General features: G+C 46.5%; 1 protein-coding gene across 3 annotated transcripts in view; it reads right to left on the reverse strand.

The window, feature by feature from the left end:
* Positions 1-16,225, reverse strand: part of LOC121535092 (retinoic acid receptor RXR-gamma-A) — a 56,558-nt gene that overhangs the window by 8,820 nt on the left and 31,513 nt on the right. For all 3 annotated transcript variants that reach the window (XM_041841803.2, XM_041841802.2, XM_041841801.2), the window contains exon 2: positions 6,111-6,403. In XM_041841803.2, the coding sequence (XP_041697737.1) occupies positions 6,111-6,403 (293 nt within the window). The remainder of the gene's footprint in view (positions 1-6,110; positions 6,404-16,225) is intronic.

The raw sequence follows: 16,225 nt of genomic DNA on the forward strand, positions 1-16,225 counted from the left end.
TGTGTAAATCTCACACACACAAACGCACACAAACAAAGCCTCACTTTCGCCAAACTGCCCACTGTGTCACAAAGATCAAAAGTCACCGACTTCCATTTTTGCTGAAGACAGAACCCAGCACCTCGAGTTCAGCAAAGATCACAGTGAGTGATATATCATGTTGGTATTTTGTATACTGTATGCATTAGCTATACAGCATAAAGTCAGTGCCTCCCTCGGTGTGTGTGTGTGTGTGTGTATGTGTGCTTGTATTCATTCCTCTATCTATGTGCATACCTCCCTATCTTATGCTCCGCTTCCTACCTCCCTTACAACCTTATCTGAAGTGTTTTCCTTTGTCATGTCATGTGACCTAGTCTTTATCCAGGTAAGGAAGTAGCAGTTTATTTTTGATTGTTTACTCTCTCTACACAGTCCTTAATCTGATTTAATGCCCATAGTAAACATTTACAGAAGGCCCCCAAGGAAGGGCACCAAATGATAACTGTAAGGCTAATATAATTCATATCAGATAGAATTCTAACTAAGTTGAATACACACTCAATTGAACTTTGTTACATGCAATTCCAAAGGAGAGCAGTAGAGGGAGGTAGTTGGTCATTAAGTAAACTTTATAAACTACTCTGGGCTGAAGGAACGCTTCACTACCAGACCTGGATTCATAAAGTATTTGTGTTCCTTCAAATACTTTTGAGTTTGATTGAGCCTGTCTAGAGTACAAGAGGGGCGGGGATTTACATTTTAAGGACTATTGTATTGATTCCAATGTGCCAGGCAAGCTCAATCAAGCACATCTACAGTATAATAAATAGAACAAATACTATTTGAACCCAGGTCTGATCATTATGAACCACACAGTGAATTAAAAAGTTATGAGAACATCCTCCTAATAATGCATTATCCTGATAGTGAGGGTAAGTCATGCATATAGTAAGTATGTGCTGTAATATATAGGCATCTTGTGTACACAAACACGCTCTCACACAAACAGGTTAAGGGACTATTGCCCTTGGAGTGAGACCAGTCTGGGTCTAGTATGTTTGGGTAGTGATGCGGCTCCCTGCCCTCTAGTCGACCTGCCGCTGTACTGCACTGTAGACTAGAAAGGACAGGGCCGGGTCAATACACACACACACACATACAGATGTGCAAGGACGCACAAACACACATACATACACAGAGGTAACATATGCACGGGCAGCACCCTCAGCACCTCTACTTCCTGTGGCTATGACTACACGGTGTCGAAAAGCGTTCCACAGGGATGCTGGCCCATGTTGACTGACTCCAATGCTTCCCATAGTTGTGTCAAGTTGGCTGGATGTCCTTTGGATGGTGGACCATTCTTGATACACACGGGAAACTGTTGAGTGTGAAAAACCCAGCAGCATTGCAGTTAAATATTTTGTCTTGCCCATTCATCCTCTGAATGGTACACATACATAATCCATGTCTCAATTGTCTCAAGGCTTAAAAATCATTATTTAACCTGTCTCCTGTCCTTCATCTACACTGATTGAAGTGGATTTAACAAGTGACATCAATAAGGGATCATAGCTTTCACCTGGATTCACCTAGTCAGTCTACAGTATGTCATGGAAAGAGCAGGTGTTCCTAATGTTTTGTCCACTCAGTGTATATCGTTTTATAGATTTATGTTCTTTATTCAGTGGCCTTGTGGTTAGAATGTCCGCCCTGAGATTGGAAGGTTTGAGTTCAGTCTCTGGCCGAGTCATACCAAAGACTGTAAAAATGGGACCCAATGTGTCTCTGCTTGGCACTCAGCATTAAGGAGATAGATTGGGGGTAAGGCCCTGCGATAGACTTGTGTCCTCTTCACGAGGTGTACTTGTACATCAAGCTGCCTGACACTATAGAAACAGGAGATAGGCTTCTGCTCCTATGAGCCATTCCGGCTCGCACAAGCCAAGGCTCATGCAAGGCGACTTACTTTTACATTTTACTTACTTATTTGGATAGTCCATCAGTAACATTTCAACTAACTATCTACTAACCCTAACCCTAGCTCTAACCCTAAACTTAACCCTTACCCTTACCCCAGTGGTGGACTTACCATTAGGCAAAAGAGGCAACTCCCTCAGGCTTTGCATCATCAAGGGGCCTCATGAGCTGGGCAAAAAAAATAAAAATAAAAATAAACTCCCCCATGCCCTGCTCGAGGCATTATTTCATGCGATATGATTTATAATATAATATGCCATTTAGCAGACGCTTTTATCCAAAGCAACTTACAGTCACGCGTGCATACATTTTTGTGTATGGCTGGTCCCGGGGATCGAACCCACTACCTTGGCGTTACAAGCGCCGTGCTCTACCAGCTGAGCTACAGAGGACCACCCATACACAAACATGACTTTCATTGAAAGTAAGCTGCAGCAAAAACACTCAGAAGAGCAGAGAAAATAAAAAGAAAGGAAGAAGAATACATTTGAACAGAAACATGACCTAAGTTAACACATTTATTTAGTAAAAAGACAGGTGCCACTGATAATACTGCTATCATCGTCGAGGCAGAGGACACGACGACGAGACAGGCCCAGGCCTAGCTAGCACTTCAACAACCACTAGCATTAGCCTAGCTAGCACTTCAACAACCACTAGCATTAGCCTAGCTAGCACTTCAACAACCACTAGCATTAGCCTAGCTAGCACTTCAACAACCACTAGCATTAGCCTAGCTAGCACTTCAACAACCACTAGCATTAGGCTCCCGAGTGGCGCAGCGGTCTAAGGCACTGCATCTCAGTGCTTGAGGTGTCACTACAGACCCCCTGGTTTGATTCCAGGCTGTATCACAACCGGCTGTGATTGGGAGTCCCATAGAGCGGCGCACAATTGGCCCAGCGTCGTCCGGGTTTGGCCGGTGTAGGCCGTCATTGTAAATAAGAATGTGTTCTTAACTGACTTGCCTAGTTAAATACAAAAATTAAAAAAGCCTAGCTAGCACTTCAACAACCACTAGAATTAGCCTAGCTAGCACTTCAACCAGTAGCATTACTGCCTCTGCTGCTGTTGGTGGGCTCATCATCATCAGTACTAGCAGCAGCGCAGCGAACCAGAGTGAGAGCTCGGAGAGGAAGATGCAAATCATTCAGATTCAGAGCCTGATTCACCCCCAGCCCTTGCTCTTCCAGAGTCACAAAAAGATCAGCACGTGGACCTACTACAGAACGTGAGTGTGTGTTTAAGTGATGATGTAGCATTGTGGTCGGAGGCGCTGTCTGACAAACAGAGGTGTGATCTTGTCAAAAAGGGGCCACAACAGATCAGAGATATTGTATTCCCTCAAAGTGGGGACCCAGTCTCTCTAAGATTGAAAACAATCACAACCATTGATGCAATCAACCAGACTGGCGGCGAGGTGGATCGCATCCTGACAAAGCCCCTGGGAAGAAGTGCTAGCTTGGTTGCTCTGGGTGTTGCCTACTTCAAAGGTACTAGAGGGCTGGGGTTCAAGTCCTTATTTCATCTCTTGAAGTTATTTTCACCTATCAGCGCTTATTTACGTTTGTGTGTGTGTGGATAGATGAATAACTCAGTTCAATCAAAGTAGAGGGATGGAGTACTTCCAGCTAGATGGGGAGGCACTCACCCATATTGCCATGATGACCCAGGACCATTACTCAGTGAAATTGGGCATCAACTCAGACCTGGGCTGCACAGCAAGTACACAGTTCATTTGTTCTCACAGCCTGGTATAAAAAGTAAAAAATACTCCTTATTGTTCATAAACATATTTTCCAATTGATCTCCCCTTCTCCATTTTCTCCCTGTCTCTTTCTCCTTCCCTCTCTCTCTCTCTCTGCAGATTGTTCAGATGCAGGATGATGTCAGTATGTTTGTGTTCATCTCTGATGAGGTCACTGCCAACATGACCCTGGAGGAGAGCCTGACAGCCAAGTTTGTCCAGGACCTCTCCATGACCCTTCAGCCTGTGAAGGTGGCCCTCAAACTTATTTCCAAGAGTTCAGCTACTCCACTGACTTGCTGCCTCTGCTCACTGACCAGGGTGAGTACTCATTCATCCCACTTCATCCGGTCTTTGAATTGTTGTCTCCCTCCTCCACTCATTACATTACATTTTAGTCATTTAGCAGACGCTCTACCGTGCTCTTCTCAACCCTTAGGACCAATAAAACAAAAAACTTTAGGATTAAAGTAAAATAACTATTATAATAAAAAAGTTTTAAGGATGTGTAACTTCTTGTCGACTATCTAGTCTGTCTTCTACATTCTTTGATGGCAGGAGTGCATCTATCTCTCTCTTATCTCTCTCTGTATTTTACATTTTAGTTAAATGCCTTGCTCAAGTGCACAAAGTCAGATTTATTTTCACCTAGTCAGTTCGGGAATTCAAACCAGCGACCTTTCGGTTACTGGCCCAACGCTCTTAACCGCTAGTCTACCTGCCTCTCTCTCTCTCTCTCTCTCTCTCTCTCTCTCTCTCTCTCTCTCTCTCTCTCTCTCTCTCTCTCTCTCTCTCTCTCGCTCTATATGTGTCTCTCTCTCTCTGTCTCTCTCTCTGTGTCTCTCTCTCTGTATCTCTCTATCTGTATCTCTCTCTCTGTATCTCTCTCTCTGTATCTCTCAACTTTAGAGTAAAGTAAATTAACTATAATCAAAAATTTATGAGGGAAGATAATAAGTGTAAGGTGTATATAAGGGGTAAATATCAGAAGTGGAGGGAATAATCTCAGTTTTAAATTACATGACTGGCTCCAAATCACTGTCTAACCTTAACCCTTAACGCAATTGTTTTTGGTTGATCCAAAGAGTCATTTTTTTACATTTTGTTGCTTGGCTCACTGAATGTGCCGGGCAATGAACTAAAATGTAAACATTCTGTCTACTTCCTTTAGACCAAAAGGAGCTGCACTATTAGTGGATCTGAATATATTGCATATGTGACCCTATTTGTTTAAAGAAAATAATGCCCTGTTGGCACAGCTTTCAAAAGGATTACGTCTGTTTGTGTTCTTTTTTTTGCTATCTAGCTAGCCTCCGGAGACTTTATCTTAGCTTAGCATTGCTGGGGCAATGATATCTCCCTCTGACTCACTAGCCATCACGCCTCGTTAGCTTTGCTCAGTTAGCTCCGAGCGGGACAGCCAAATACAAATCGGCTCATCCCCTCTAGGTCAAGCAGAGGCCCAGCCAGTGGTACAGGCAGAGACAGGGCACAAAATAGTCAGAAAAGCGACACAGGAGTCTAGATTCTACTTAATACAGGACTGATTTTTTTTATATACACTTTTAAATTGACAATCGTAAGTGGACATGGACAAGAGTATTCTATTCTCCTCACTTTTTTATCAATTTGGGACTTCGACTCCGAGTAAGTGCAAGCGCTGTCTCACTAACTGAGTGAGGACCAGTGAAGTGAGCAGCAGAATAGAATGAGATTGTATTTCTACGGCAGCAGCAGCCTCTGACTCAGTTGTAGTCTGTGGACATGAATGAGTCTGGGTCAGGCTAGCCTTGCATACCAGCCTTCTATATTCTGTTAGAAGGATGCAGAGCGAACACTAAAATACAATAACTGAGACTACTTTAGTATTAGGTCTAGGTATACAGTGCTGGGGAGGTTAGTTACTGTAGTTGGATGAAGGAGAGTAGTCAAGCCTAAGACATTGAGAGACTCATATGAGTGATCAAAATGTATCTGCTGCAGTAGTTCCTAAGCTACAATACTTTGGTGCATTGACTCGCCTATTGTAAAGCCTCTTATACGTTCAGTGTGTTTGTGTTTAGCAAGTAACCAAGAAGGCCTTAATGTGCGCCAAGCAGAAAATCACCCAGCTCAACAGTGAGTCACATAGCTGTTTAAATGCACATATATCATGTATATAATATTTTTCATATATATCATATTTTGGCACATATTTGTCAAATTATGCTACACTATGACTTTGATATAGTATTGTATGCATCTCCTTATGTAAGACATTCATTAGTGTCTTTCTCCTCAAACACAGCTGTGTGTGTATGTGTGTGAGAGAGAGAGACAGTTTGTGGTATCCCAGTTGGAGCTTTATGCAAGTGTGTGTGTATGCCTTCGTCTGTATGTGTGTGAATACGTTGACCCTTACCTGTGGGCTGGAGAGCGTGCTGAAGCCGATGGTGGGCGTGTGGGGCATGGAGACACCTGGCGAGCCCAGAGAGGATGACGTGATGACGGAGTACGGCGAGCCGCACAGCCCATTGAACGGCGAGCCCAGGGTGCTTATGGGGGATGGGCGAGGCCGCTCAGGGTTGACGGCTGCGCTGATGACGGAGGGGTGGTGATGGTGATGGGGGTGGTGGTGAGGGTGAGGGGGGCCAACCATGATGCTAAGGGGCTGTGAGGGGGTGGAGCTCAGGTGGGAGACCTGCACAGAAGAATCTGTAATCAGAGCAGAAAACAGCCAATCAGAGAGGAGAAGAAGAGAGTTAGGGGACACGCCAACCAATAAGAGCACAGAACAGAACCCAGCTCAGCCATAGTTCGATATAGGACACTCGTTTTCAGCCCATTTGACATTCTAGTGTACAAAGGGGTAGGATCAATAGGGTTTAGGATTTTGCAGCTAGAAATGTACATTGTAGAATAGACACTGCAATCATTTCCACATTACAATAAATTGTTCATGACTGTTCTATAAATCATATTTCTATAAGCGCCTGGTTAAGAGACAGTGGGATGAGTAATCAGACATTTACATTTACATTTACGTCATTTAGCAGACGCTCTTATCCAGAGCGACTTACAAATTGGTGCATTCACCCTATAACCAGTGGGATAACCACTTTACAATTTTTATTTTATTTTTTTAAAGAGGGGGGGTAGAAGGATTACTTTATCCTATCCCAGGTATTCCTTAAAGAGGTGGACCAGAGCTCAATGAATTAGGACATTACAACTAACTAGTCCTATTTGTAAGTCGCTCTGGATAAGAGCATCTGCTAAATGACGTAAATGTAAATGTAGACCCACATAAGCAACCTTTCACACCAAAACGAGGTGCCTGAGTGGTTGAGTGACAGCCAGGGGTCCAAAATGTTCATCTCTCCATTTAATCTTATCACTAATTCAGCTGTTAATGCACTGTGATGTAACCTGATGTAGCTGGTCGCCTGGGGGTCAGTGCATGGTGAAAGCCTGCATAAGGTACTTCTAATCATCACCAGAATAGCCTTAAAAAGGTCAGTGCAGAGACTGGCTACACTGATCTGATCATTCATAAGAGATTTCTAAGGTCATACGAGCCCTGCATATTCTCATTATGCATCAACATGAGGAAATGTTAGGGGGATGTTACAGGGATGCTAGTGGGAAGTTAGTGCAGCATAGGGCTGTGGCGGTCATGAAATTTTGTCAGCCGGTGATTGTCAGGCAAATGACTGCCAGTCTCATGGTAATTGACGATCATTAACATAAACACATTTAGCATCTCCTGTCTTCCACGCATAGCCTACAAGCCACTGATGCAGACCTTGGGAACATTTTTAAAAAGTCAATTAAATCCATGTAATATAGCCTAGACCATCACAATAAATCCATGATATGAAGAAAATCTAGTCTATTTCAGAAGAACATATTAGCATACTCTGAGTTGTCCTTATGTTAGGTCCTGATGTGGCTATGCCATATAGCTGTGGGCTACACTAGTTCATTTAGCAGACAAGATTTGCTTAGAATTCCGTAGCATTATTTTATATTATTTTATAGTATGAAGAATACAACTGAACAGAGCTGAATAAAATAGAAAGGATATTTTCTCCAAACAATGAGGAAGTGCGCACATGCGGCTATTCTGTGTTGAGCGGTTAACAAAGAAACAGGTACTCCTGTATGCTTAATTTAGAGTTATTTATGTAACTTTAGTTGTGATACGAATGTTGGGCTATATGTTTTGATTTTTAATACATTCTAAGGCTGCATGATGCAACTCTAATGATGATTTGAAAAAAGTCACATGAAAGGCATGAGCTCTGCTTTGTTCTTTTGCGCAGGCTGTACCCATTTCATCAGTCTCTCATTCACAATTTGACAAGCACTTGATAATGCCAATGTGCCCTTGGGCTGAATATAATAATTATATAAGCACCTCTCACTCACATGGCTCTCCATCACGTGATCGGGTCTTTCTCACAGGCTAAAAGTGAAGACAGACACATCGGGGACGCAACTGCACGCATCCTTATCCAATTCCGAGGCGCATATTGAAGTTATTGGAAGAACTGTCCACGTTTACTTTTCGTCAGCCAACAAGATGAGTAGGCCTAACAAACAGCAAAAGCACTAGCCTATGTCAATCTACTATCCCCCATAATACAAAAGTTTACCTATTCTATTCTGTGCGAGAAATAAATATTCCAAACATAGTCCGGGACAGTTGTGGGATGCGATAGATCCCAAATTAATACAACCACTATCATCAAAAAACCTGTTTTAAGCAATGAGCTTGACGCAACAGATGAGAACGTTTAGCTTAAAATGTTGATAAACTATTAGGCTATTTCTTCACATTATAAGCGCAGTAATGCGCACACAGCAGTAGGCTATAAGCGCGAAGGGTTCCATTAGCAGGAAAACACCATTCTCAAAAGTGACCACAAATGCGATTATGCATGTAATGCTTTTATTATAAAGGTGCATTTTTAAGGTGAAAATTATCTTCCCCAAACTTGAAACTCACATGCTGCATATGTATGCCAGTTAGGCTCTACACCCCTTGTAAAGCAGATTAATGTGCTTAATTTTAAGAAGTTATTTGGCCACTTGTCACGATCGTCGGGAACAGAGGAGGACCAAGGCGCAGCGTTGCAGGCAAACATACTCTTTAATTAGAGACACGATCAAAACAACAAACGATACGTGACAGTTCACGGTCTAACATAAACAGACTTGAAACAAGATCCCACAAACACAAATGGGAAACAGACAGTTTAAATATGGCTCCCAATCAGAGACAACCAACGACAGCTGACACTCGTTGCCTCTGATTGGGAGCCACTCAGGCCAACATAGAAATACACATACTAGATAAACAAATGAAATGCACACCCTGGCTCAACATACAAGTGTCCCCAGAGCCAGGGCGTGACACCACTTTAGTTGTGATACAAATCTTAGCAAAACATGGGCTAGGCTATATGGGCTAGGCTACATGAGGTGTGCGACTATGATTAGAATATATATATATTTTTTAAGGCGCTGTTTCTTATGCTGGGCATCATTCACAAGTGATAATATATCATTCACAATTGATAGGCTAATATTGTCACCCATCACACTATTCTTGATTTAATCTTGTCTTTACATATACTACATAATATATGTGTGACTGTCACGATCGTCGTAGGGAATAGACCAAAGCGCAGCGTGATGAACGAACATGTTTAAACTTTATTATCTTTAGTGATAATAGACAACAATAAACAAAACAAGAAACGACTCGTGAAGTCCACGGTAACAATGACCAACACGGAACAAAAACCCACAAACACAAAGGGAAAACAGACAGTTTAAATATGGCTCCCAATCAGAGACAACCAACGACAGCTGACACTCGTTGCCTCTGATTGGGAGTCACTCTAGCCAACATAGAAATAGAAGAACTAGAACCCCCAACATAGAAATATACCACATAGAATGAACACACCCTGGCTCAACATATAGAGTCCCAGAGCCAGGGTGTGACAGTACCCCCCCCTAAAGGCGCGGACTGCGACCGCGCCTCCACTAGAACAAAACAGGGGAGGGCTGGGTGGGCATTCCTCCTCGGCGGCGGTTCTGGCTCCGGCCTTGCCCACCACCCTCCAATAATCCCCCCATAGCGCCCCTGGTCCGGTCTGGCCCCGCTGGCTGGAGCTGAACTGGACGTAGCAGGAGCGGTTAGCTTCAGCTCCGTTGTGGAGCAGTTGAGCGGTACCTGATTAGGCACCGATGACCCAGGCACGGGTTGTGCCGGACTGACGACGCGCACCCCTGGCTTGGTGCGTGAGGCATGAACTGACCGGACCGGGCTGACGATGCGCACCCCTGGCTTGGTGCGTGGAGCAGCAACGGGCCGGACCGGGCTGACGATACGCACCCCTGGCTTGGTGCGTGGAGCCGGAACGGACCGGACCGGGCTGACGATGCGCACCCCTGGCTTGGTGCGTGGAGCCGGAACGGGCCTCACCGACTGACGACTCGTACCCCTGGCTTGGTGCGTGGAGCAGCGACGGGCCGGACGGGCTGGCGATACGCACCCCTGGCTTGGTGCGTGGGCAGCGAACGGACCGGACCGGGCTGACGATGCGCACCCCTGGCTTGGTGCGTGGAGCCGGAACGGGCCTCACCGGACTGACGACTCGCACCCCTGGCTTGGTGCGTGGAGCAGCGACGGGCCTTACCAGGCTGACGACTCGCACCCCTGGCTTGGTGCGAGTAGCAGGAACGGGCTGGACCAGGCTGACGACTCGCACCCCTGGCTTGGTGCGAGTGGCAGGAACGGGCTGGACCAGGCTGACAACTCGCACCCCTGGCTTGGTGCGAGTAGCAGGAACGGGCTGGACCAGGCTGACGACTCGCACCGTAGGCTTGGTGCGAGGGGCAGGAACAGGCCGGGCCGGGCTGGCGACGCACACCGTAGGCTTGGTGCGAGTGGCAGGAACAGGCCGGGCCGGGCTGGCGACGCGCACCGTAGACTTGGTGCGAGTGGCAGGAACAGGCCGGGCCGGGCTGGCGACGCACACCGTAGGCTTGGTGCGAGTGGCAGGAACAGGCCGGGCCGGGCTGGCGACGCGCACCGTAGACTTGGTGCGAGTGGCAGGAACAGGCTGGGCCGGACTGGCGACGCACACCTTAGGCTTGGTGCGAGGGGCAGGAACAGGCCGGGCCGGGCTGGCGACGCACACCGTAGATTTGGTGCGAGTGGCAGGAACAGGCTGGGCCGGACTGGCGACGCACACCGTAGGTTTGGTGCGTGGAGCAGGGACAGGCCGGACCGGGCTGGCGACGCACACCGTAGGCTTGGTGCGTGGAGCAGGGACAGGCCGGACCGGGCTGGCGACGCACACCGTAGGCTTGGTGCGTGGAGCAGGGACAGGCCGGACCGGGCTGGCGACGCACACCGTAGGCTTGGTGCGAGGGGCAGGAACAGGTCGGGCCGGACTGGCGACGCGCACCCTTAACTTAGTGCGGGGAGCAGGAACGGGCCGGACCGGACTGGTGACGCACACCACTTGCTTGGTGTGAGGAGCGGGACTGGGTTTCATCATAACCCTCCGCTCCCTCAGCTGCCTACCTAGTTCCTCTCGCCGTGCCTCTATTCTCACCCTCTCCCTTATCGCCTCCAGTAACTCTACCCTCTGCACCACTAACTCCTGCTCCCTCTGCGCCAATAGCCCCCTTAACCTGGTGGCCTCCTCACCTAATTGCCCTGTGGCAGCCTCCTGCTGCCCAGTCGCCCATGCCGTGTGCCCCCCCCTAAAAATTTTTTTGGGTTGCCTCTCGACCGTCCGACGACGACACTGATCACGCCGTTGCTCCTCTCTCCGTCGCGCCTCTACCGTCTCACTCCATGGCCGGCGATCCATCCCGGCCAGGATTTCCTCCCAGGTCCAGGACCCCTGTCCGTCCAAAATCTGCTCCCACGTCCAGGCTGCCTGCTCCTGGACACGCTGCTTGGTCCTGGTATGGTGGGTTTTTCTGTCACGATCGTCGTAGGGAATAGACCAAGGCACAGCGTGATGAACGAACATGTTTAAACTTTATTATCTTTAGTGATAATAGACAACAATAAACAAAACAAGAAACGACTCGTGAAGTCCACGGTAACAATGACCAACACGGAACAAAAACCCACAAACACAAAGGGAAAACAGACAGTTTAAATATGGCTCCCAATCAGAGACAACCAACGACAGCTGACACTCGTTGCCTCTGATTTGGAGTCACTCTAGCCAACATAGAAATAGAAGAACTAGAACCCCCAACATAGAAATAAACCACATAGAATGAACACACCCTGGCTCAACATATAGAGTCCCAGAGCCAGGGTGTGACAGTGACATTTGTTTTGATTAAGAATGCACCATTATCATGCACCTGTCTCGAAACAGGGGCAACGGAAAAAAAATACCTGTCATCTATGCACTTAAATAGCAAATGGAGGACACTTTTCCCGTAGTTCACTTTCCTGCCAGCCAGGTAGGCTATACTCCTGTTTTAGAAGCAATGTGCTTAATATTAGGAAGGTTGAGAAATAAATATAGTAGGCCTAGCCTATAGAAAGCTGATGGGATCCTCCTCTTTTTAATAGAGGCCATCACCATGTTTTCTCACGCAATTGCTTAGCCTATAGAAATGTTGCGCAACATGAGCTCATGGGCTCTCATGAAGTGTTTGATTAGATTTTCGATTACATTTGCATTGATGTCAGAGTGATTAGAGGGACAATAGAGTGCTGAGTACCAGGCAGTTCAAATCAAATCAAATCAAATTTTATTGGTCACATGCGCCGAATACAACAGGTGCAGACATTACAGTGAAATGCTTACTTACAGCCCTTAACCAACAGTGCATTTATTTTTAACAAAAAAAGTAAAAATAAAACAACAACAAAAAAAGTGTTGAGAAAAAAGAGCAGAGGTAAAATAAAATAACAGTAGGGGAGGCTATATATACAGGGGGTACCGGTGCAGAGTCAATGTGCGGGGGCACCGGCTAGTTGAGATAGTTGAAGTAATATGTACATGTGGGTAGAGTTAAAGTGACTATGCATAAATAATTAACAGAGTAGCAGCAGCGTAAAAAGGATGGGGTGGGGGGGGCAGTGCAAATAGTCCGGGTATCCATGATTAGCTGTTCAGGAGTCTTATGGCTTGGGGGTAGAAGCTGTTGAGAAGTCTTTTGGACCTAGACTTGGCACTCCGGTACCGCTTACCGTGCGGTAGCAGGGAGAACAGTCTATGACTAGGGTGGCTGGAGTCTTTGACAATTTTGAGGGCCTTCCTCTGACACCGCCTGGTATAGAGGTCCTGGATGGCAGGAAGCTTGGCCCCAGTGATGTACTGGGCCGTACGCACTACCCTCTGTAGTGCCTTGCGGTCGGAGGCCAAGCAGTTGCCATACCAGGCGGTGATGCAACCAGTCAGGATGCTCTCGATGGTGCAGCTGTAGAATTTTTTGAGGTTCTGAGGACCCATGCCAAATCTTTTCAGTCTCCTAGGGGGGAATAGGCTTTGTTGTGCCCTCTTCACGACTGTCTTGGTGTGTTTGGACCATGATAGTTCGTTGGTGATGTGGACACCAAGGAACTTGAAGCTCTCAACCTGTTCCACTACAGCCCGTCGATGAGAATGGGGGCGTGCTCAGTCCTCTTTTTTTTCCTGTAGTCCACAATCATCTCCTTTGTCTTGGTCACGTTGAGGGAGAGGTTGTTGTCCTGGCACCACACGGCCAGGTCTCTGACCTCCTCCCTATAGGCTGTCTCATCGTTGTCGGTGATCAGGCCTACCACTGTTGTGTCGGTCGGCAAACTTAATGATGGTGTTGGAGTCGTGCCTGGCCATGCAGTCATGGGTGAACAGAGAGTACAGGAGGGGACTGAGCACGCACCCCCTGAGGGGCCCCCGTGTTGAGGATCAGCGTGGCAGATGTGTTGTTACCTACCCTTACCACCTGGGGGCGGCCCGTCAGGAAGTCCAGGATCCAGTTGCAGAGGGAGGTGTTTAGTCCCAGGATCCTTAGCTTAGTGATGAGCTTAGAGGGCACTATGGTGTTGAATGCTGAGCTGTAGTCAATGAATAGCATTCTCACGTAGGTGTTCCTCTTGTCCAGGTGGGAGAGGGCAGTGTGGAGTGCAATAGAGATTGCATCATCTGTGGATCTGTTGGGGCGGTATGCAAATTGGAGTGGGTCTAGGGTTTCTGGGATAATGCTGTTGATATGAGCCATGACCAGCCTTTCAAAGCACTTCATGGCTACAGACGTCAGTGCTACGGGTCGGTAGTCATTTAGGCAGGTTATCTTAGAGTCCTTGGGCACGGGGACTATGGTGGTCTGCTTGAAACATGTTGGTATTACAGACTCAGTCAGGGACATGTTGAAAATGTCAGTGAAGACACTTGCCAGTTGGTCAGCACATGCTCGGAGTACACGTCCTGGTAATCCGTCTGGCCCTGCGGCCTTGTGAATGTTGACCTGCTTAAAAGTCTTACTCACATCGGCTACGGAGAGCGTGATCACATAGTCATCCGGAACAGCTGGTGCTCTCATGCATGCTTCAGTGTTGCTTGCCTCGAGCGAGCATAGAAGTGGTTTAGCTCGTCTGGTAGGCTTGTGTCACTGGGCAGCTCGCGGCTGTGCTTCCCTTTGTAGTCTGTAATAGTTTTCAAGCCCTGCCACATCCGACAGCGGCCAGAGCCAGTGTAGTACGATTCAATCTTAGCCCTGTATTGACTCTTTGCCTGTTTGATGGTTCGTCGGAGGGCATAGCGGGATTTCTTATAAGCGTCCGGGTTAGAGTCCCGTTCCTTGAAAGCGGCAGCTCTACCCTTTAGCTCAGTGCGGATGTTTCCTGTAATCCATGGCTTCTGGTTGGGGTATGTACGTACGGTCACTGTGGGAACGACATCATCGATGCACTTATTGATGAAGCCAGTGACTGATGTGGTGTACTCCTCAATGCTGTCTGAAGAGTCCCGGAACATGTTCCAGTCTGTGCTAGCAAAACAGTCCTGTAGCTTAGCATCCGCGTCATCTGACCACTTTTTTATTAACCGAGTCACTGGTGCTTCCTGCTTTAGTTTTTGCTTATAAGCAGGAATCAGGAGGATAGAGTTATGATCAGATTTGCCAAATGGAGGGCGAGGGAGAGCTTTGTATGCGTCTCTGTGTGTGGAGTAAAGGTGGTCTAGAGTTTTTTTTCCTCTGGCTGCACATTTAACATGCTGGTAGAAATTAGGTAGAACGGATTTAAGTTTCCCTGCATTAAAGTCCCCTGCCACTAGGAGCGCTGCATCTGGATGAGCGTTTTCCTGTTGATTTATGGCCTTGTACAACTCATTCAGTGCAATCTTAATGCCAGCATTGGTTTGTGGTGGTAAATAGACAGCTATGAAAAATATAGATGAAAACTATTAGCAAGTTTGGTAGGTTACTAATGACCATCAGCAGCATCAGAGCTTGGAGAAGCCTAATTACCGTGACTAAACATCAAGTGGAATTTGACTGCCTTCATGACACGTGACCGCCGGTGTGGCGGTAATATGGTCACCGTAACAACCCTAGTGCAACATCATAGATATTTTCTGGCCTGTTGGACAAACATAAGCCTAGATAATGACAAACATTAGCCTACATAACGACAAACATTACCCTACATAACAACAAACATTAGCATACATAAGAAAAGTGGGACCTCCCCCCAAAATAAAATAAAAACCTAAGTCATAAAAAAATTTAATATCAACAACACCAAGCAAACAGCAACATAATCCAAGAGAGAGGGCTCTATCAACTATCAAATCTATTTACATATGTTAATAATAATATGTCATTTAGCAGACACTTTTATCCAAAGCGACTTACAGTCATGTGCACATACATTTTTACGTATGGGTGGTCCGGGGATCGAACCCACTACCCTGGCGTTACAAGCACCATGCTCTACCAATTGAGCTACAGCAACAATAATCTATCAAATCTATTTACATGTTATAAGATCCAAAATCTATCAAATCTATTTGCATATGTTATAGCAACAATAATCTATCAAATCTATTCGCATGCATGTACGTTTTAGTGCAGCCATGGTCTTCTTTCTGTCTCTCCCCATCTGGGAATATAGAATGACAGGTTGACATTTCAGGCCCCAACATTTTAAGGTTGGGCTGTTGGGCAGAGATGTACGTCACAGGGCTAATAGGAGGTGGCATTTGCATGGGGCATGGTTGCAGGGTCACTGTAGTCAGTCCTGGGTAGAGGGACCTCTCTCATGTTACACAGGACAGAGTCGAATAGGTCATCAGACCAGCAGGGCTAGTGGAATCACACGGACGCCAGCCTACAGTGGTCACTGATACTAGCATGTGTTCGTGGGGTTGGGACATTTTGTGTGGCAGTGTTGACTGACTACTTGATTTTTTTATGCACACAAATATTCTCGCTCTCCCTCTCACACACACATACATATACAGTGGGGTCCGAAATTATTGACACTCTTGATAAAGA

This window comes from Coregonus clupeaformis, chromosome 21 (assembly GCF_020615455.1).
Source record: "Coregonus clupeaformis isolate EN_2021a chromosome 21, ASM2061545v1, whole genome shotgun sequence".
Lineage (NCBI taxonomy): Eukaryota > Metazoa > Chordata > Actinopteri > Salmoniformes > Salmonidae > Coregonus > Coregonus clupeaformis.